Genomic DNA, 22492 nt, shown 5'->3' with positions numbered 1-22492 from the left:
ATTCAGAGGATTTGTAAGATGCCCCCTTCCAGTTCGGTTTTCAGATGAGGGCTTGGGTGCTTCCAGGCACTGAGATCCCTTTGTTCGGTATTGGTAGACTCTGTTGGGAAAGGAGAAATTTTGGTTGTTGGTACGTATGATATTAGTAATGCATTTGGTTCATTGATTCATTCACAGGCGACGTTAGAGCTGATTAGACGTGGGGTTGATTTTGTCGGTCCGCTGTTTTATATGTATCGCCACCTAAAGGTGCGCCTGAAAATTGAGGGATCAATCGTCTCGGTTGATATCCCTGTGTATATAGGTATTTAACAGGGCGCAATTACGTCACCAATGGTGCATAATAATACTGCCAGCTCAGGATAGCATACCGATTTCGTGTGTTGTAAAAGCGACTAACGCGTCAGTATTATGTTATGCAGATGACTTGCTAAACTTGGGTCGGTCAGTGTCTAGTCTAGAGGAGAGTTTTAATGTGATGTCGAGTGAATTTAGAAAGATTGATCTTAACGCTGGGAAATCTGAGGTTCGTCTGTTTAATTGCCCGTCTGAGCTGGCTTCAACTTCAGTGAATCTTGGTGGAGTATCCGTTGCCCCGTATCAAGAGCTTATTTACCTAGGTCTACCTATTGAAGATTCAATATCTTCAACAAGAAAGTTATTGGTGGCTAGAACTGAAAAGAAAATCCGGGCTGCTTGTGCTTCTTTAGTGCTGTCGTAAGCAAATATGACAAAAAACTCCTCGCAAAAATGCATAATGCTGTTGTTCTTCCCCATGTTTTGTACTTAGCTCCATTCACAGTTATTCTGAACGAAAGTGATAAGAAGCAGATTAGAAAGCTATTTTTTCGTTATGCGGAGTTTCTTCTGAGTGTTCCGATATGGTCCCGTAACAACGCACTGAAACAAAATTACGGACTTCTCGACCCGATCACACAGCTGGATAATTTATCTGTAAATTTGTCGTCAAAAGGTTATTTTTTTGAAAAGTCTAGTTTATTCGTGTTTTTATCTTGTATATATTTGTTCCTATTTTTGAATGTGTCTTTCTTTTTCTTTTTTTGATACTCCATCACCATGCATTTGTGTTATTGATGGGTTATAAAATACACATTCATTCAATCATATATATATATATATATATGTCTGCTGGAATTTTTCAGATTCTGAAACATGGCAAAGCTGTACATTTCCTCCGGTCAACTACAGAGGAGCTAGAACTCTCGCACACAAAAGCTGAGGCATAGCATGTGTCATAAGTTACTGACTTACGATCCTTTAGAGGGTCTGATCACTATATTTACTCAGCAGTGGCACCAATTCGCAAAAACGCAGGGGGGGGCTAATTTAGTATTTGAGAGTTTTATTTAGATAATTGGGTTTTATTTCGAAAATCAAATGCACTAAATAAGCTTTTTTTCTCGGAGCACTGATATTCAAAAGCCAAATTCTCATTTAAAGAGATGAATTTGAGGGATGAAACCCTCGGTATAATACGAACAACAAACAGAAATTAAATAGAAAAACAAGAAATTTATTCAAGCAAAAGTAAAGAGCGAATTAAATCAAGCTGTCATCAACCCATGACTAATTGGAGATAAGCCAAAGCAGTTGATAGTCTGAGTGAGAGGCAGCCACAGCTGGCATAAGCCCTTTTCAGGAATGTATAAAAAAAAGTTATTTTCCCTTGTTGATAGATAGAGGAGAACACGAGAGAATAGAACAAGGATGCGTGTTTATTTGTTTTTTTGTTTTGTTTTTCTTTTCTTTTCCCCAGGGATGATCGTATCAAACCAGTTGTCCTAGAATGTTGCGAGGAGGCTCATTCTAACGGAAATGAAAAGTTCTAGTGCCCTTCTTAAGTGACTAAAAAATTGGAGGGCGCCTAGGCCACCTCCCACGCTAATTATTTTCCCAAAGTCACCGAATCAAAATTCTGAGATAGCCATTTTATTCAGCATAGTCGAAAAACCATATAACTATGTCTTTGGGGACGACTTACTCACCCACAGTCCCTGGGAAGGGGCTACAAGTTACAAACTTTGACCAGTGCATACATATAGCAATGGTTATTGGGAAGTGTACAGACGTTTTAAGGGGGATTTTTTGGTTGGGAGGGGAGGGGTTAAAAAGAGGGGGATATGTTCCATGGAGCAATTTGTCATGGGGGAAGAAAATTTCCATGTACGGAGCGCAGGATTTTCTAGCATTATTAAAAAAAAACGATGAAAAAATAAATACGATAAGTTTTTTCAACTGAAATTGTGGAGCAGCATTAAAACTTAAAATAAACAGAAATTATTACGCATATAAGATGTTCACCTCCTCCTAGTACCTCGCTCTTCACGCTAAAGTATTTTTAGTAATTTCAACTATTTATTCTACGGGATTTGTGATTCAGGGGTCATTCTTAAGGAATTGGGACAAAATTCAAGCTTTAGTGTAAAGAGCGAGATACTGACGAGGGGGTGAACCCCCTCATATACGTAATAAAAACATACGAATACAGAAGTTCGTTACGTAAGCTAACTCGTAAGTTACGTATATCTTTTACTAATAAAAACGTTCGTAAAAAATTAAAAGTTTTAGTTGCCTTTTTAAGAAACCAAAACATTGGAGGGTAACTAAGCCTCCTCCCCCGCTCCTTTTTTCTCAAAATCATTCGATCAAAACTATGAGAAACCCATTTAGCCAAAAAATAAATATACAAATTTCGTTTTAATGATTCATCCGCGGAGAGCCAAAATCAAAACCTGCATTAATTGAAAAACGTTCAGAAATTAAATACAAAACAACTTTTTTTTAACTGAAAGTAATGAGTGACATTAAAACTTAAAACGAACAGAAATTACTTCGTATATGAAAGGGGCTACTCCTCCCTCAACGCCCCGCTCGTTACGCTAGAGTTTTTTACTGTTTTAAAAAGTAGAGTTGAGGGAAAGAGTATAACTTTAGCATAAAGAGCGGGGCGTTGAGGAGAGAGCAGCCCCTTTCATATGCGAAGTAATTTCTGTTCGTTTTAAGTTTTAATGTGGCTCCTTACTTTCAGTTGAAAAAAGTGTTTTGTTTTTTTTTTATTTAATTCTTAAAGAATGAGGACACGGAATTAAATCTTTGGATAAAAACAGAGGTTTGAGAAGGGAGGAGCCCCCCTCCCTAACGTGCGGATTATTCATGTTCATTTTAGTTTTAATGTCTTTTTTAATTACATTTCAAAAAAATTGCTTTTTATTTAATTTAAAAGAATAAGCTAGCCTTTTGCAATATTTAAAGAAAAAGGTTTTTTTTTGCTGCGAAGGTTAATGAAAGAGAAGAAACTCAAAATTTTTCTGTGAAATTTAACAGATTATTGACAGACCCTTCTTTAAGATCCAAGTCTAATATTCCACCGTGCAGCTTACATAGTAAAAAAAAAACAATAGAGGATCAATACTATTTGCTAATAAAATTATACCAGTGCATAAAAAAAGCTTGAAAAAATTTGTAAAATTTTTTCTTTCAACAATTATAGTCAATCCTTTAACAGTTACAGTCAACCCTTTAACAGTTATAGTCTGGTTTTTGCAGAAAAACTTTACAGCAGACGGCCTTTGGACTACAGCAGTAAGAGTATGCAGTAACAACAATGAAACTGACGTGGTGTTTCGGAAATAATACTAAGGGTCATTCAATAAGTAATGAGACAAATCGCTATAGCTCAGGAGCAATTAATAATACCAACTCAAGACTTTGGTTGCTTTTCAACTCAGTCCCCGACAACATCTATGTACCTATCCCGCCGTTGATCTAATTTGTGTATGTATCTGGCACCAAATTCTTTTGACAGATTTCAAAGCCAATTTTTAACTTCTTCACTGGATCGAAAATTTTCTCCGCGTAGAGCCTCTTTAAGGGGTCCAAACAAAATAAAATCTGAAAGACAAGGTTAGGGCAGTATGGGTATTTAGAGGGATCTCCCACCTCAACTTTTAAACTGTGTTTTTGATTTAGCAGTGCCACATGTGGAAGTGCATCATTACGAAGAAAAATCAAACGTGTAGTCAGGTGTCTACGACGCTTATTTCAAATGACAGGCGCTAAGTTATACTTATAGGATTCTGGAATTCACAGGAGCCTACCTACTGTGACTGTCCTGAAGACCAATGAGCCACTAACAAACAGTATTACAGTGATATGCTCACAAAAAAGCAAGCCTTTCCACTCGACGGAGACGTCGTGGACTCTTGATTAAAGATGTGACATTTCTCAAGGAAAATGTGCTTCCACATGTGTCACTGCTAAATACAGAAATAGTTCAAAGCTGGGAGTAGAAAATCCTTCCAAACCACCCTTACTAGCCCAACCTCTTTCAACAGACTTTTATTTAATTCGACCCCTTAAAGAGACTGTGCACAGGAATGGTTTTCGATCCTTTGATGAAGTTAAACATCAGGTGCAAAAGTTGCTTTGAGACCAATCTAAAAACTTTGATGCCAGGGGCATACACAAATTAAAATAAAGGCAGGACAAGTTTAAAGATTTTATCAGGACTGTGTTGACAAATAGCCAGAGTTTTTAAATTATTTAGTAAATCGTTTCTGAGCTAGAGCAATTTGTCTCATTATTTACTAGTTGCCCCAACATAGCTCAGTTTTGCACATTGTCATGACTTGGTTCGTTTATACACTGAGCTAGGACTTAGTCACTTTTTTGCAATGATTCAAGAGTTAACTAGTTTCATTTAGTGTGGTAGAAAAAAAAACTTACAGCAACAATCCAGTAATCATTAATCAATGCTGGTGGATCAAGAACCATACATGGTGAATTTTACACAAGGTGTCTGTCATTTGCCAGGGGTTGCTTTGAATATCAGACCTGTACCAGTTTAACTTCAGTTCATAAGTTTAATTATCCTCTGTAACATAAGAAAAAAAAGAGTTCTCTTGAAGTTATAAATGCTGCATTGTTGGAGCGTAACAGAAAAAAGGAAATCCTGCTTCTCTTGGGAATACAAATATTGTAGTAGTATTGTAACTGAAAAAAGAGATTAAAATAATCATGCTTCACGCAGAATTATAAAGACTGTAAAGTTGTATATTACAGTGATTGCTACAGAAGACAAGAGAATACCAAAAGAGAGCTTACATAGCCTTTACAAACATCATGGTTGCCTTTGATTTTGTCAACAATGATACCCTATGGCAAATATTACGCTCTACAGAGCTGTGAGCCAAACATTGTCAGCTACTCAATAGGCTCTTCGACGAGAGAAGTTCAAGTTAACGAAGCGTAACACGGCATTTACTATAAAAACCAGTAAATGACAAGAGTGCGCTTCCACCTTTGAACTGTTAAAGTATGCCATAGATAACGTTATGACCCGAACAACCAAGAACTTGTCTGTTGGCCCCCAGCTTTGAAATTGAATCCAGAACAATGCCGACTTCGTGGAGGACCTTGCGCTTGTGTGCTGACTCTATACATCAGTTGACAAATTCTTTCAATGTCCTGAAGGAAGAAGCTACAAAATTCGGGCTTAAAGTAAATTGGCAAAAACTACGTTAAACCGCCATACCCGTTTAAATCCTCTGAATTCATTACAGTTTGTGGAGCTCACGTTGACGTTGTCATTAACTCGGCATGTGTTGGCTGGGTCACTTCGATTATTAGCCCCATGGCAGCAGAATTGTAAAAGCTTCTTCTGTCGTTAGAAGATGCGATGCCGTTTGGAGAATTCGCCACATTTACAGGCAAACGGAAATGCGCACACACATTCCATTCACGATCTCAGACTTACTCTATGCAGTGGACAGATGCTGACAGTTTTCAACGAACTATTTTTTGAACGACAGGAGACTCCTTGCACTTACTCACCAAGTTTCATTCTCCACTTACATCACCCAGCAAATCTTTCGATGGTTTGTGCACTTTTCCAGATGTGAACAGAGCCTTCTCCCGAATCATGGAAAACTACGGCCCACAATCACATTGCTAGTCACTCCTAAGTGGCAGACCTTGGACCAGGTGAGCGGATAGCCGAAAGAGGTTCCACAAAAAGGTCAACGTTGGGATGGGGAGATTCCCCGTCACAGCAGAAGATTGGTCCACCAGTAAAGTTGCGACGATCTCTACGATGCCCATTACAAGGCAGAAGTCTTAAATTAAGCAAGTCAAATTCAAGTTGTAACAATACTAAAAATAGTTCCCTTGATATTATAATTACGTAGTGATTCAAAAAAATAATAAAAAGACAAAAAAAAATCATACTTCCTCAGGGATTGCAAACACTTCAGTGATGTTGTAAAGAAAAAAGAACATGCTTCACATGGGACTGTAGAGCTGTAGCAGACAAATTTATGCAGTGGAGATAATCAACCCCTACACTTTGAAAATACATTTTTTACGTTTCTATTGGAAAATGTCTTTTTTGCATTTACATTAAAAAAAGGCTATATTTTGAAAAATGCGTTTTGGCCTTCGAAACGCTTTTTTACTACAAAAGGATTTTAACTGCCCATTAAAAACTTACCTTTGCTTCATTTTGGCTAGTGAAAGGTGTGGCTTGGTGATGTTTCACAAAATCTTCAAATGTTTCGTGAGCTTTGAGAAATCCTGCAATGACACCACCAGTGAAAAATCCATAAAAGAATGAAGATTTCGAGAACTCCAGCTCTGGACTCAAGATATTATGGTCTCTAAAACAGAAATTTCAGAATAAACAGAATCAATTATTTTTTGGTATACAAACAGAAAATACGCTGTTTATTAATATACACACCTTACATTAACTCATATTCAAAGAATTGATTTAGTCAACGCTCTTCCAATATGATGAGTAAACATTTTTTGATGAGAATTACAATTTCAATATTCATGTTCATGAGTCAAAATGTTACGAGCTCTAAAACAGAAAATCTGGGATAAAATTAAATGTCTCTTTTAGTAATCCTTTAAGTAAATATCCCTTAAGAAAATACCCCTTTCTTCGACAAGAGTGAGATTTGTAAAAAAAAAAGAATAATGACATTGAGCATAAAAATCACTTTATGGAATATAGTTCCAGAATAGATGTAACGACCAGCTAGAGTAAATGAAAATCCTCTCTCTCGTATGGATGAACATAGTAATAGTAGTCACTAAGTGGTTTGTTTGAAAATTACCAATTACTAATTTGTGCTAAAAAGAACTGAAATCCAAAAACAGGGTTTATTGCAATATACCTATTACATGAAATTCTTTAGACTTTAAACTTGTCAATCAAAAAATTACCACGTTAGAAAATTCGCTTAATTCTGAGAAAAAGAGAAAAACAACTAAAAACGGGGTAATCTTGGTGAAAATTACACCACTAGATTTAGGATGTCCAAAAAAGTCCATGAAGAAAAAATCTTGCATTTTTTCTAAGAAATTGGTCATGGTGCATGTTTAGTTTTTTTATGGCACTTGGTCACAAATTCTGTCGGTCTGTCTGTTGGTCCCGGTTTTGCTACTTTAAGCACTTCCAGGTAAGCTAGGACTATGAAATTTGGCAGGTATATCAGGGACAGGACCAGATTAAATTAGAAATAGTCGTTTTCCCGATTTGACCATCTGGGGGGAGGAGTGGGGGGCCCGTTAATTTGGAAAAAAGAAAAATTGAAGTATTTTTAACTTACGAACTGTTGATCAGATCTTAATGAAATTTGATGTTATGAAGGATATCGTGTCTCAGAGCTGTTATTTTGAATCCCGACCGGATCTAGTGACATTGGGGGTGGAGTTGGGAGGGGGAAACCTAAAGTCTTGGAAAACACTTAGATTGGAGGGATCGGGATGAAACTTGGTGGTAAAAACAAGCACATGTCCTAGATACATGATTGACATAACCGGAACAGATCCACTCTCTTTGGGTTGTTGGGGGGGGGGGGTTAATTCTGAAAAATTAGAAAAAATGAGGTATTTTTAACTTACGAATGGGTGATCGGATCTCAATGAAATTTGATATTTAGAAGGATATTGTGTCTCAAAGCTCTTGTTTTAAATCCCGACCGGATCTGGTGACATTGGGAGGAGTTTGGGGAGGGGGAACCTAAAATCATGGAAAACGCTTGGATTGGAGGGATCGGGATGAAACTTGATGGGAAAAATAAGAAGAAGTCTTAGATATGTGATTTAACAGATCCGCTATATTGGGGGGGGGGGGGGGGTAATTCTGAAAAATTAGAAAAAAAGACGTATTTTTAATTTACGAAGGAGTGATCAAATCTTCATGAAACTTCATATTTAGAAGGACCTCGTAACTCAGATATCTTATTTTAAATCTCAACCATATCCAGCGTCATTGGGGGGGGGCAGTTGGGGGGGAGGCGGAAATTTTAGAAAATACTTAAAGCGGAGAGATCGGGATGAAACTGGATAGGAAGAATAAAAACCTCTCTAAGATACGTGACTGAGATAACCGGACCGGATCTGCTGTCTTTGGTGGAGTTGGGGGGGGGGGGTAATTTTGAAAATTTAGGTATTTGTAACTTACGAAAGGGTGACCAGATTTTAATGAAATTTGTTATTTAGAAGGATCTTGTGCTTTAAAGCTCTAATTTTAAATTCCGACCAGATCCTGTGACATTGGGGGGAGTTGGAGGGGAAACCGGAATTCTTGGAAAACGTGAAAATCGGGGTATTTTTATCTTACGAACAGGTGATCGGATCTTAATGAAATTTGGTATTTAGAAGGAATTCATGTCTCATAGCTCTTATTTTCAATCCCGGCCAGATCTTTTGACATTGGGGGAGGAGTTGGAGGGGGAAATCTTGGAAAACACTTGGAGTGGAGGAATCGGGATGAAGCTTGGTGGATAGAATAAGCAAATGTCCTTGATACATGATTGACGTAACCGTACTGGATTCACTCTCTTTGGGGGAGTTGGGGGGAGGAGTTCAGTGATTTGGCGAGTTTGGTGCTTCTGGACGTGCTAGTTCGATGAAATTGGTAGGCGTGTCAGGGAGCTGCACAAATTGACTTGATAAATTCGTTTTCCCAGATTCGACCATCTGGGGGGCTAAAGGGGGAGGAAAAATTAGAAAAAAATAGGTATTTATAACTTACGAGTGGGTGATCGGATCTTAATGAATTTTGATATTTAGAAGGGCATCGTGACTCAAGAGCTCTTATTTTAAATCCTGACCGGCATTAAGCCTCTGATTTTCCTTTTAAATTAATCTATTGATTCTTAGAATTTTGTTAGAGCTCATACCATATGAGCTCTTGGTTCTTAGCTCTTCTTGCCTCGTCACAAGTGGAGGGGACTTATCCAAACGAAAATTCCATGATCTAGTGCTATTTTCTCAGTAATAAGCAAAAGTGCTAACTCCTGATAATTTTTGCTGCAAGAAAACTTGGCAGCTGTACCCTAAAATTATGCTGCATTCTTCAGGAAACTAACACAATAGGCTGGACCACATGGCTGAAGTATTAACGCAACTTTGTCTGAGTTTGTCTGAGTTTTCCTCTCTGTCTCTTTGTCTGAGTTTGTTAAGCTTTGTCAAAGAGGAAATTGTGAGCTGTCTTAGGAACTTTCATAGACATTTTCCAGTTTTAAGAACTCTTGGAACTCAGTGGCAGCCATGTTGTCTTTGAGCTAGAGTGTATGATATGAAAGCTGAAAGTGAAAAGGTATAGTCTAAGTCAGAAAGGGATATCTGAAGTTGCTTTGCAAGCTTCTTTTCTTGGTTTCTACTTTCAAGTGGAAAAGTTCATTTAAGTAGGCAAGCAAAAGTTCAAATTGAAGCTAGCCTAACCTCTAAAAATAATTAAGTCAAAAACAAGTCCTTTCGTGGTGCCCTGGGTTTGATCTTGGTTTGGTAATTAAATAAAAAAAACAAGTTTTTTCAACTGAAAGTAAGGAGTGACATCAAAACTTAAAACGCACAGAAATTACTTCGTATATGAAAGAGGCTGCTTCCTCATCAACGCCCCGCTCTTTACGCTAAAGTTTGACTCTTTCTCTCAATTCTTCTTTCTAAAACAGTAAAAAACTTTAGCGTAAAGAGCGGGGCATTGATGAGGAAGCAGCCTCTTTCATATACGAAGTAATTTCTGTGCGTTTTAAGTTTTGATGTCACTCCTTACTTTCAGTTGAAAAAACTTGTTTTTTTATTTAATTTCTGAACGTTTTTGAATCAATGCATGTTTTGATTTTGGCTCTCAGCAGAGGAATAATTAAAACGAAATTTGCATATTTATTTTTTTTGGCTCAATGGCTTTCTCATAATTTTGATCGAATGATTTTGAGAAAAAAAGAGCGGGGGACGAAGCCTAGTTGCCCCCCGATTTTTTGGTTAATTAAAAAGGCAACTAGAACTTTTAATTTTTTACGAATCTTTTTATTGGTAAAAGATTTACGTAACTTATAAATTAGCTTACGTAAAGAACTTTTGTATTCTCATGTTTTTATTACATATATGAGGGGATTCGCCCCATCGTCAGTACCTCGCTCTTTACACTAAAGCTTAAATTTTATCCCAATTCATTAAGAATGACCCCCTGAATCACAAAAGCCGTAGAATAAGTAGTTGAAATTACCGAAAATACTTTAGCGTAAAGAGCGAGGTATTAGAAGGAGGTGATCGCCTCATATGGGTAATAATTTCTGTTTGTTTTAAGTTTTATTGCTGTTCCTTACTTCCAGCTGAAAAAGCTTTTTCACTTTTATTTTTTAATTGTTTTTTTTTTAATAATGCTAGTAAATCCTGCTCTCCCTTCATGGAAATTTTCTTCTCCCATTACAAATTCTCGAAGGAAAGTTCCCCCAGCATATCCCCCTCTTCTCAACCCCTCCCCCAAACCAAACAAATCCTCCTGAAAACGCCCGTATACTTCCCAATAACCATTACTATATGTAAGCACAGGTCAAAGTTTGTAACTTGTTGCCCCTCCCACGGGGACTGTGGGGGAGTAAGTCGTCCCCAAAGACATAGTTTTAAGGTTTTTCGACTACGCTGAATGAAATGGCTATCTCAGAATTTTGATCCGTTGACTTTGGGAAAATAATTAGCGTGGGAGGGGCCTAGGTGCCCTCCAATTTTTTTTGGTCACTTAAAAAGGGCACTAGAAATTTTCATTTCCGTTAGAATTAGCCCTCTTGCAAAATTCTAGGACAACTGGGTAGATACGATCACCCCTGGAAAAAAAAAAAAAAAACAAATAAACACGCATCCGTGATCTGCCTTCTGGCAAAAAATGCAAAATTCCACCTTTTTGTAGATAGGAGCTCGAAACTTGTACAGTAGGGTTCTCTGATACGCTGAATCTGATGGTGTGATTTTCGTTAAGAGTCTATGACTTTTAGGGGGCGTTTCCCCCTATTTTCTAAAATAACGCAAATTTTCTCAGGCTCGTAACTTTTGATGGGTAAGACTAAACTTAATGAAACTTATATATTTAAAACCAGCATTAAAATTCGATTCTTTTGATGTAGCTATTGGTATCAAAATTCCATTTTTTAGAGTTTTGGTTACTATTGAGCCGGGTCGCTCCTTACTACAGTTCGTTACCACGAACTGTTTGATACGAGATGTAGACTTTGAACCTTGCCGTAGCAATACGTTGCAGAGCCACCGCAGGAGCCTTGGTAGTCAAGAAGCGTCGTTAATCTAATTACTTATTTACTTGCTTATAATTACTTAAGATATGTATATACTTAAGGACGTAATATTCAAACTTCCTCACCCATTACCATTATTACCCATACATTATCTTAGAATGATAAACAGAAAATTGTAGAGAGCCCAAAGCGGAACAGAGGTATGAAAGGGCTGTCCTCTATATTAGCGTTCAGGCGTCTCTAATTTTACCCAGCAGAAATTTTATGAAAAACATTCAGGGAACTGGGAGGAGGAAATAAATCTTCTCAAAGCTGGGACCTATCTAGATTATTTTTTTTACATTTGAAAACAGTAGTGTTACATTTGGTCTTTGCATGGCATATGTTAAGTGCGTACTCAGAGTTAGCCTACAACTGTAGGCTATGTTTACCTTGAGTGGGGTTGTGGCCTATGGGAACTGCCTTGAGGTAGAAATGGAGGTTTGGGTCAATGTACCTATATAGATGCCAGCAAAAACAAGTAATATACATAAGTTCAAGAAAGATCAGTCTATTATGGTGACATACATGGTTCCAATGCTTCTAATGTTAACAGACCAATTCAATAATATGATCCTAAAGCATCTAACACTGACAATAATCCTAATAGTGATGGATCTTCTTCCTTCTGTTTCCTATTATTAAAAAGAATACTGATTGCTTATAAAAGAAAATTCTGTTCTAATTTCTCTGATATAGTGAACATTTCTAAGCTTAAAAGTAAATGTCTCACGAATTTCTGAAAGAGATGGTTGCTTTTTGTTCATGAAACTTACATGATCTTTGTATAAATTATGAGCTTGATTTCTAAGGTGATTTTTGACTTCTGGTTTCCCTATCTTTTTCTTTAGAAATTTATTGATATGGCACCATTTCCTATCTCATTATAGTAGTATGTCAATTTTCAGATAGAACTATAGTACTGTTTTAAAGAAAAAAATTATATATGCAGATATATACAGTCATTGCTTGTTTAATAAGACAAATATCTTTATATAAACCATCAAATGACAAAATACTGTAATTGTCTTCAGGTTTACTTTATTGTCTCCAGGTTTCAGGTTTACTCAGAAGATAAAACTCAAATGCTATTGCTTAAATACAGTTTCTTAAAACTTAAATTCATTCAATATTTATTGACGCAAATAATACCATGTAAATATGCTTCAAAAATAAAACATACTCGACAAGAAATAACTATGTATTCCTGATAATATTGTGACATAGATACCAGTGTAGAACACCAAAAAATTAAGATTTCTAAGCACCTGAAAACATAGCAATCCTCCCTTGTTGTTACTGACTGCAGATGTTAGTTCTAGTCCAGCTAGCAAGACAACACTAGGATTAAATGCAAAAGTTTTAACTGTAGATGCCCGGATATATTCCTCTATATATGAGTTACTTGGAGCAAGTGGCTTAGCTGAAGACACAGATGGTAAAGTAAGATAGTTAGGATACATGAAACCTTCATAAGTAAGACACATCGAATCTTCTTGAAGCTATACAAGGTGATTGTGAGACCAGTTCTTGACTTTGGAACCTCCCTTGCTGGTTCTTTTTACAAAAGGGATATACAGTTGATTGAAGGTGTACAAAGGAGGGCCATCAAGTGCATCTCTGGACTTAGTGAGAAACCACATAGTGAAAGGCTATCTAAAACTTCCATCTTTGGCCTTCTGACACAAACAAAGTGACATGTCACTCACATATGAATTTGTCAGCCAACCTCAAAATAAGCTCTTTACCTGGTTATCCAACAAAAGACAAACATTAAGTTAACTGTAGAATCACACAAGACTTCTTTAGCCAAAGAGTCATTAGTGATTGGAACTGTTTAAGCAAGGAGACAGTGTCTTCAACATCAGCAGAAGCTTTTAAAAGGACACTTGACGAAGAATGGGAAGCCAAACCTTCAAGATACAACTGGAGCTACCCATTGTCTGTGTGTCATAAATAGTGATTCTATATATTTATACCAAAAAGAGTTGTGATAGGATGCTGATGCTGCTTGCCATACCCAAGCAACTCACATACTATGTCAGAAATTGATGCCGTGTGGTGGTGTCTCCTATAAACTACAGAAGAATGGTCCCCCTTGAACATACCTATCTGTGGTCACTGTTACCAAGTGGGCTTCGATTGCATCTATCCCAGCACACTCTTAGTTGGAAAGTATGTAACTGGGCTGTAATCACAGTCACAATCCTGTACTTTAATATTTTGTGCTAAGTGTTTAACTGTCACCTCAACAACAGAACTAAACAGATCCAACATTGGACCTTATTTTGCTCTGAAGTGCAAATTAAGGTAATTCTTACTTTAGGCCTACAATATGCCCAAGTATCTATTTACCATGATTTCTTATTTCTTTCTATTTCTATCTGTCTTTAATAGCCTACTTTTTGATAGTCAAGTTCAGCTTGATCAGATTTGATTAGTTAATTCAATACTTCATAAGTACATTGGTTGAAACAAGAGAAAGGCATTAGGAGAATATATGGGAAATATCTAATTTTAGCTATATATTTGCACATTAGGGGGAAGGGTCAGGGGTAAAGTAGGATATAGACAAGGGCGTAGCACCAGGGGGGCAAAAGGGGCTTCAGATCCAGATAGTCAATGGACATTGGCTATCCTTCCAGGGAAAGCAGGTGGTTCCAACCTCTTCAATTTGCTTATACTTACACTAAGTAATAAATAATATTATATAAGTATTACAGTAAGTAAGTAACTTACTACCAACTAAAACCTCTACTTTATTGTATTAAAGATAAAATTCTGAAAACTACAAAATGATTATAGATGTTAGATTATTTATTTCAAATATGTGCCCCTAAAATTTCTGCACCTGACCTCACCCACCATCTCCTCTAAAATCAACTGTAGGAAAGAGGTATTGGGAAACTTGTGAAAAACACAAGCCTAAATGTGACTTAAACATGTTGGAAAATTCTGTGATTCTGTTCCAAATTTTCTCCTATTAGTCTAAGGAAAAATCAAGTCTCTTTTTTGATAGGGGTCATCGCAAATTAGAGCCAAAGCTGAGGCTAGATCATTATTTGGAACATGTTTGTTAGTTAATTTGGCCAAAAAGGAGCTGCTTTCAGTGTTCAGATTGTTTTCACTTCGAGTTATTTTGTTACTATATTAGATAATAAAAAAACAATTTTTTTTAAACTTGAAGTAAGCAGCAACATCAAAACTTAAAACGAACAAAAATTATTCTGTATATGAAAGGGGCTCTCCCCTCCTCAACGCCCTACTCTTTACACTAAAGTTTTTCGTTGTTTTAAAAAGTAAAGTTGAAAGAACGAGTCAAACTTTGGCATGAGGAGCGGGGCGTTGAGGAGAGGACAGCCCCTTTCATATACAGAATAATTTCTATTCATTTGAAGTTTTAATGTCACTCCTTACTTTGAGTTAAAAAAAACTTGTTTTTTATCTAATTTCTGAACGTTTCTCAATTAATGCAGGTTTTGATTTTGGCTCACCATACATGAATAATTAAAACAAAATCTGCATATTAGTTTTTTTTTGGCAAAAGAGCTTTCTCAAAGTTTTGATCAGATAATTTTGAGAAAAAAACAGCAGGGGAGGGGGCCTAGTTGCCCTCCAATTTTTTCAGTTACTTAAAAGGCCACTAGAACTTTTAATTTTATTTAAAAACGTTTTTATTAGTAATAAATACATCTAACTTATGAATTAACTTACATAATTAACTTCTATATTTGTATTTATTCATTACATAAATGAGGGGTTCGCCCCCTCATCAATACCTTCCTCTTTATGCTAAAGTTCAAATTTTGTTCCAATTCTTTAAGAATGACCTCTGAATCACAAAGGCCATTTAATTAGAATAAATAGCTTTTTTGAACTTATTAAAAGTACTTTAGTATAAAGAACAGGGTATTAGGAGGGGACAAACACCCTCAAATACATACTAATTTCTGTTTGTTTTAAGTTTTAATGTAAAGCCTTACCTTCAGTTGAGAAAACTTGTTTTTTTTTTGTTTAATTTCTCATTGTTTTTTTTTAAATAATGCTGGAAAATCCAGCACCCCCTTCATGGAAATCCTCTTTCCCTGTGATAAAATCCTCCATATAAAGATCTTCCCACATAACACCCTAGCGCTCATACCTCTCCACCACTAGAAAAATCCCTCCTGAAAACGTCTGTAAACTATGCAATAACCAATACTATATGTAAATAATGGGCAAGGTTTTCCTGGGGACTGTAGGGGATTAAGTCTTCCTCAAAGACAAAGTTATTTGATTTTTTGACTATGCTGAACAAAATGAGTGGGAGGGGCATAGTTGCCCTCAAATCTTTTTGTCACTTAAAAAAGGCACTAGAACTTTAAATTTCCGTTACAATGAGCCCTCTTGTGGCATTCTAGGACCACTGGATTGATAGAATCACCCCTGAAAAAAACATACATCTGTGATCTTTCTTCTGGCAAAAAATACAAAATTCCACATTTTTGTAGATAGGAGCTTGAAACCTCTAGAGTAGGGTTCTCTGATATGCTGAATTTGATGGTGAGATTTTCATTAAGATTCTATAACTTTTAGGGGGTGTTTCCCCTATTGTCTAAAATAAGGCAAATTTTCTCAGGCTCGTAACTTTTGAAGGGTAAGACTAAACTTGATGAAACTTATATATTTAAAATTAGCATTAAAGTGCGATTCTTTTGATGTAGCTATTGGTATCAAAATTCCATTTTTTTGAATTTTGGTTACTACTGAGCCGGGTCGCTCCTTACTACAGTTCGTTACCACGAACTGTTTGATAGCACTTAAAACATCTTTCTGTAATTTGTACAAAAACAAAACTTTGTATTTTTGTCGATAGGGGGTTGTAACTTCTGCAATACGGTTCTCTAATGCGATGAATTTGTTGGGGCAAATCAAATCAAGACAGTACACCCTTTGTCGGTGTTTTCTTCCTTGTTGGATCCCTAACGAATAATCCCAGACTTGTAAGTTCGGCTGTGTAACTTAAAACCTAGCTTAATCGTAGCATGTCTTTCAACCAAAACTTTTTACCTAACTATCGTCAAGACCTAACCTAATTTTAATTTTTTTAATTCTTTTGTTTCAACGATTCCAGAGATATCTTCAGAATAACCAATATGTCTCCAGTATTGTCCCAGCAAAAGAAATTCCTTGGTTCCTAAATATTCTAAACTTTAGAAGATTTCTTCTAAATATGTTTTTAAGGCGAAGGTCCTATTAACCGTTATTATTCAAAAGTGGCTAATCCAATTTTAGGTCTACACAGATACAACCCATGCAAGAAGGGGGGACAGGTACACAAATATAACAGTACAAAATAAATTTTTACTATTAGCCCGAGTCACCCCTTAGTAGGTTTTTTCCACAAAATCTCTGACTTTTAGTCCATGGAGTTAATGCACATGTTAAAGGAGTAAAATAATTGGCAATTTAGTCTACTTCTTGCTTTTCTTAAAGTAAAGTCAATGTTGTTCTTTTCTTTTTTTTTATTAAAACAACGATAATTTAGATACTACAAAATCCGAAAGTGTTTACTTATATCATCAACTTCTTCTACTGACAAATTCTAAATGTTATCTTTGGAACTTCAATATGAAAATCAATTCCCTGTTCACGCCGTTTAGCTACCAATTTCAAATATTTTCCTAGATTCAATGGCCTTGTAGGTTTTCTCACCCATGGACGATTTTCTACAATTCTTGGTCTAACAACTATAGAGTTGGACGTGGTATTATAAAACAAGGACGGCAGTTTTCTTGTGTTTTCCGTGAAATTTTGCATTATCTTTCTATCAGCTTTTCCTCTTGTACTTTCAGGAGTTGATGTCGCTGGCACGATTTCCACTAACTCTTTATTAACTTTTCCTTTAGTGACTGCACGAGCTGATTTCAGTTTAAGAGACTTTCTTCCTCTTTTTGTTTGTTTCTTTTCTTCTCTTCCATCTTTGGTAGGCATGAGAGTGGTAACCATGGAGAAAATAGTTGTTTTTCCATCTTCCATTTTAGAATCTGTCTTACTAATAAACTCCAGATCACTTTCACTGTCCGACAAAAACAGATCTTCGGCTAGTACGGGCAACAGTGCACAAGTGGCTAACATTATTTTCTAAACTTATTGTCAAAGTGTTTGTAACAAACTATTCCAACTCAGAATCTGACGTGTGATTTATAGGACAGGTGACGTCATTTTATATTGAGAGCCATTTACTATTTATAGAATTCTGCTTATTGCATAGGTGACGTCATACAACAGTTCGTAGTAACGAAATGTAAGTATGCAGTAACTCCGGTCTGGTAAATACTAAAACTCTAAAAAATCTTTTGTTAACAAAAGATACATTAAATAAATTGGCTTTTTATGCTGATTCCAAAGATAAAAAATTCATTAAGTTTGATGTTATCCATCAAAAATAACGAGTGTGAAAAAATGTACCTTATTTTTTTTAAAGGGGAAACACCCTCAAATATTTAAGCTATATTAATGAAAATCACACTATCAGATTAAGCATATTTGAAAACCTTGCTGTAGACGTTAAAAGCTTGTCCCAAGGACTATGTAAGTCGTCGCCCCCAGAGTCATAGTTATTGAACCTATCGACTACGCCGAACAAGATGGATGTCTCAAAATTTTGATTGAATCTTTGGGGGAAAAGACACATGAAAGGGGAGCTGTTTTCCCTTAAGTCCCTTTTGACTTTATAACAGGACACTAGATCTTTCAGTTTTTAATCAAATGATCCCTTCCGAAGTTTAAAAATATGTGAACTAATAAAAAAGTAAATAAGGTTGTCATCTTCTGTAAACCCTTAAAGGCTAGAATATAATTTGTAAAGTAAAGAAACAATAGATATTTTGAAGCGTTTTTTATTATATTTTTGTCATAACCATTGCAGATTTTACGTACAAGTTAAACAAACTACAGCTCAAAACCACCACTTCATTTGTAGCACCATAAAATAGAGAGCCTAAGTAAACACAGAAATCCCCCATTTTTTTAGCAATCTTAAGTCTTCTACCTGAATTAGTATCCATCGTCAATTAATTATTTGGAATTAATTATTTATTTGGAATTATTTGGATACCTTTCTTTATAGCACTTAGAACATCTTTCTGTAACTGGTACAACCACAAAACTTTGTATTTTTGTCGAAAGGGGGTTGAAACTTCCGCAATAGGGTTCTCTAATGCGATGAATTTGTTGGGGCAAGTCAAATCAAGACAATACACCCTTTGTCGGTGTTTTCTTCCTTGTTGGATCCCTAACGAATAATCCCAGACTTGTAAGTTCGGCTGTGTAACTTAAAACCTAGCTTAATCGTAGCATGTCTTTCAACCAAAACTTTTTACCTAACTATCGTCAAAACCTAACCTAATTTTAATTTATTAAATTCTTTTGTTTCAACGATTCCAGAGATATCTTCAGAATAACCAATATGTCTCCAGTACTGTCCCAGCAAAAGAAATTCCTTGGTTCCTAAATATTCTAAACTTCAGAAGATTTCTTCTTGATATGTTTTTAAGGCGAAGGTCCTATTAACCGTTATTATTCAAAAGTGGCTAATCCACTTTTAGGTCTACACAGGTACAACCCATGCAAGAAGGGGGGACAGGTACACAAATATAACAGTACAAAATAAATTTTTACTATTAGCCCGAGTCACCCCTTAGAAGGTTTTTTCCACAAACTCTCTTTTAGTCCATGGAGTTAATGAATGTTAAAGGAGTAAAATAATTGGCAATTTAGTCTACTTCTTGCTTTTCTTAAAGTAAAGTCAATGTTTTTCTTTTCTTTTTTTTATTAAAACAACGATAATTTAGATACTACAAAATCCGAAAGTGTTTACTTATATCATCAACTTCTTCTACTGACAAATTCTAAATGTTATCTTTGGAACTTCAATATGAATATCAATTCCCTGCTCACGCCGTTTAGCTACCAATTTCGAATATTTTCCTAGATTCAATGGCCTTGTAGGTTTTCTCACCCATGGACGATTTTCTACAATTCTTGGTCTAACAACTATAGAGTCGGACGTGGTACTATAAAACAAGGACGGCAGTTTTCTTGTGTTTTCCGTGAAATTTTGCATTATCTTTCTATCAGCTTTTCCTCTTGTACTTTCAGGAGTTGATGTCACTGGCACGATTTCCACTAACTCTTTATTAACTTTTCCTTTAGTGACTGCACGAGCTGATTTCAGTTTAAGAGACTTTCTTCCTCTTTTTGTTTGTTTCTTTTCTTCTCTTCCATCTTTGTTAGTCATGAGAGTGGTAACCATGGAGAAAATAGTTGTTTTTCCATCTTCCATTTTAGAATCTGTCTTACTAATAAACTCCAGATCACTTTCACTGTCCGACAAAAACCGATCTTCGGCTAGTACAGGCAACAGTGCACAAGTGGCTAACATTATTTTCTAAACTTATTGTCCAAGTGTTTGTAACAAACTATTCCGACTTAAAATCTGACCCGTGATTTATAGGACAGATGACGTCATTTTTTTTTATTGAAAGCCATTTACTATTTATAGAATTCTGCTTATTGCATAGGTGACGTCATACAACAGTTCGTAGTAACGAAATGTAAGTATGCAGTAACTCCGGTCTGGTAAATACTAAAACTCTAAAAAATCTTTTGTTAACAAATGACACGTTAAACAAATTGGCTTTTTATGCTGATTCCAAAGATAAAAAATTCGTTAAGTCCGATGTTATCCATCAAAAATAATGAGTGTGAAAAAATGCACCTTATTTTTTTTTTTTTTTTTAAGGAGAAAAACCCTCAAATATTTAAGCTATATTAATGAAAATCACACTATCAGATTAAGCATATTTGAAACCTTGCTGTAGACGTTAAAAGCTTCAATATACAAAAATCTGGAACTTTGAATTTTTTGCCAGAAAAAGATCACGCATGCATGTTTATTTATTGTTTATTTATTGAAAAAGGAAAATTATTGGAACTTTAAAGAATAAGTATTAGTATATATTTATTAAACTGACAATCCTGTTTTTTGTTTTTTTTTTTTTTTTTTTTTTTTTTTTTTTTTTTTTTTTTTTTTTTTTTTTTTTTTTTTTTTTTTTTTTTTAGCAATGTAAAAATTTTGTTCTGATCTTGAGAAGGCATGCTTAGAGGGGCATCGAACTAACCAAAGAGTGCTATGTAAATATCATTACTGCTGCTGCTAAAATTGCTACTACTACTGAGGCTGTAAGCAGAATTTTTTAGGAAATGTTTGGGGGGAGTTACAATTAAATCAGAACACACAAATTGCATGCAGGTTTTCAAAAAGGAATATAAGCAATATCTCGGGAATGGCTAAGAATATTAGGTTGAAAATCTCAGGGCATATTGAGGGGAATTACAAACTAACCGAAAGAGACTATGAGCATACTACCACTAAAACTACTACTGCTACCATTACTAGTAATACTCCTCAGGCTAAGGGCATTAGGGTGAAGCTTTCAGGGAAATTCAGGGGAATGTGAACTAAATCAAAACACGCTATTAAAATAAAGGTTTCCTATAGGATGTATGGGCAATTTATCCGGAACAGCTTAGAGTATTAAGTTGAAACTTTCAGGGCTTGTTGTGAGGGATGTTGAACTAAGCAACAGGGATTCTGAGCATACTACTAATACTACTGCTACGACCACGACCACTGAGGCTGAGAGCATGGAGATGAGAATTTCAGTAAAGGTTTAGGAGGAGGAGAGAGCAAAATTTCATTGAAAAAAACGAAAGGTGCTATACGCATACTACAACTAATGCTATTACTCCCAATACTATCACAACTAATGGTACTACAAAAGTTAAGGGTATAAGATGAAGCTTTCTGGGAATGTTTAGGGTGGTGTTGAACTAAATCAAAACACACTATGAGCATGTAGATTGTCAAAAAAAGTACATCAGCAATGTTTCAAGAACAACTTAGAACTTTAAATTGAAACTTTCAGAGTATGTTGAGGCGGATTTTCAAGTAACCAAATGACACTATAAACATACTACTGTTACTGCGATTACTGCTACTAGTGAGGCTATTCATATTAAGGTGAAACTTTTAGTGAATGTATAAGGAGATGAAACGTTCAGGAAATATTTAGGGGGATGCTGAACTAAATAAAAAGAACACACTCCGTGTATGCATGTTGTCAAAAAGGCGGATCGTCAATATGCCAGGATGGGTCTAGGGCAGTGGCTGCTACCCAATTCCAGGCCATGTCCCACCAAGGCAATCCTATTTCCTGATCCCCCCTCTTGTGATTTTTAAATTCCGTTGTTCAAAATTTTATATTTATTAAGAAGGAAGCTTAAAAGGCAATTAACTAGGATTTTTTTTTCAGGTTGTGCTTTAGCTATATTTTTTGCTAATGAAAAATATTGTCTGTACAAAATACCTTTTGTATAATGCGAACCATTATTGCAATGCTTTTGTGTATCTTTTTTGCTCTGTAAATACATACAAATGTGAACTTATTCAATTTTTTTTTTAAATTAAGACTATAAAGATACTCAGCCAAAGGGTGCACATCCTGCCCATCATAGGTTTAAGGTAATGAGTTGAAACTTTCAGGGGTTGTTAAGGAGGATGTTGGATTGTTGAGCAGGATGTTGAAATAAACATAAATCTACACACTATGTCAATTTAGGTTATCAAAAAGCAGTAACAGCTATAGGCTAAGAACAGCTTAGAGCATTAGCTGAAACGTTTAGCGTATGTTGAGGGAGTTGTTGAGCCAACATTTACTGTTACTGCTAATACTTTTGAAAAAACTAAGGGTATTAAGGAGAAATCTTCAGGAAATGTTGAAGAGAATTTTTAACTACATTGAAAAATGCTAAATATAGCTAAATATATCTATCTATCTATCCTCTAA

General features: G+C 35.7%; 1 protein-coding gene across 1 annotated transcript in view; it reads right to left on the bottom strand.

Moving 5' to 3' along the window:
• Nucleotides 1–22492, bottom strand: part of LOC136042164 (complex I assembly factor TIMMDC1, mitochondrial-like) — a 46873-nt gene that overhangs the window by 17675 nt on the left and 6706 nt on the right. The window contains exon 2 of the mRNA XM_065727090.1: nucleotides 6509–6674. Within this exon, the coding sequence (XP_065583162.1) occupies nucleotides 6509–6674 (166 nt within the window). The remainder of the gene's footprint in view (nucleotides 1–6508; nucleotides 6675–22492) is intronic.

This window comes from Artemia franciscana, unplaced genomic scaffold, assembly GCF_032884065.1.
Source record: "Artemia franciscana unplaced genomic scaffold, ASM3288406v1 PGA_scaffold_74, whole genome shotgun sequence".
In the NCBI taxonomy this organism is placed as follows: Eukaryota; Metazoa; Arthropoda; class Branchiopoda; order Anostraca; family Artemiidae; genus Artemia; species Artemia franciscana.
Note: the sequence above shows the minus strand (reverse complement) of the source record. Positions and strands in the feature narration are given on the sequence as shown.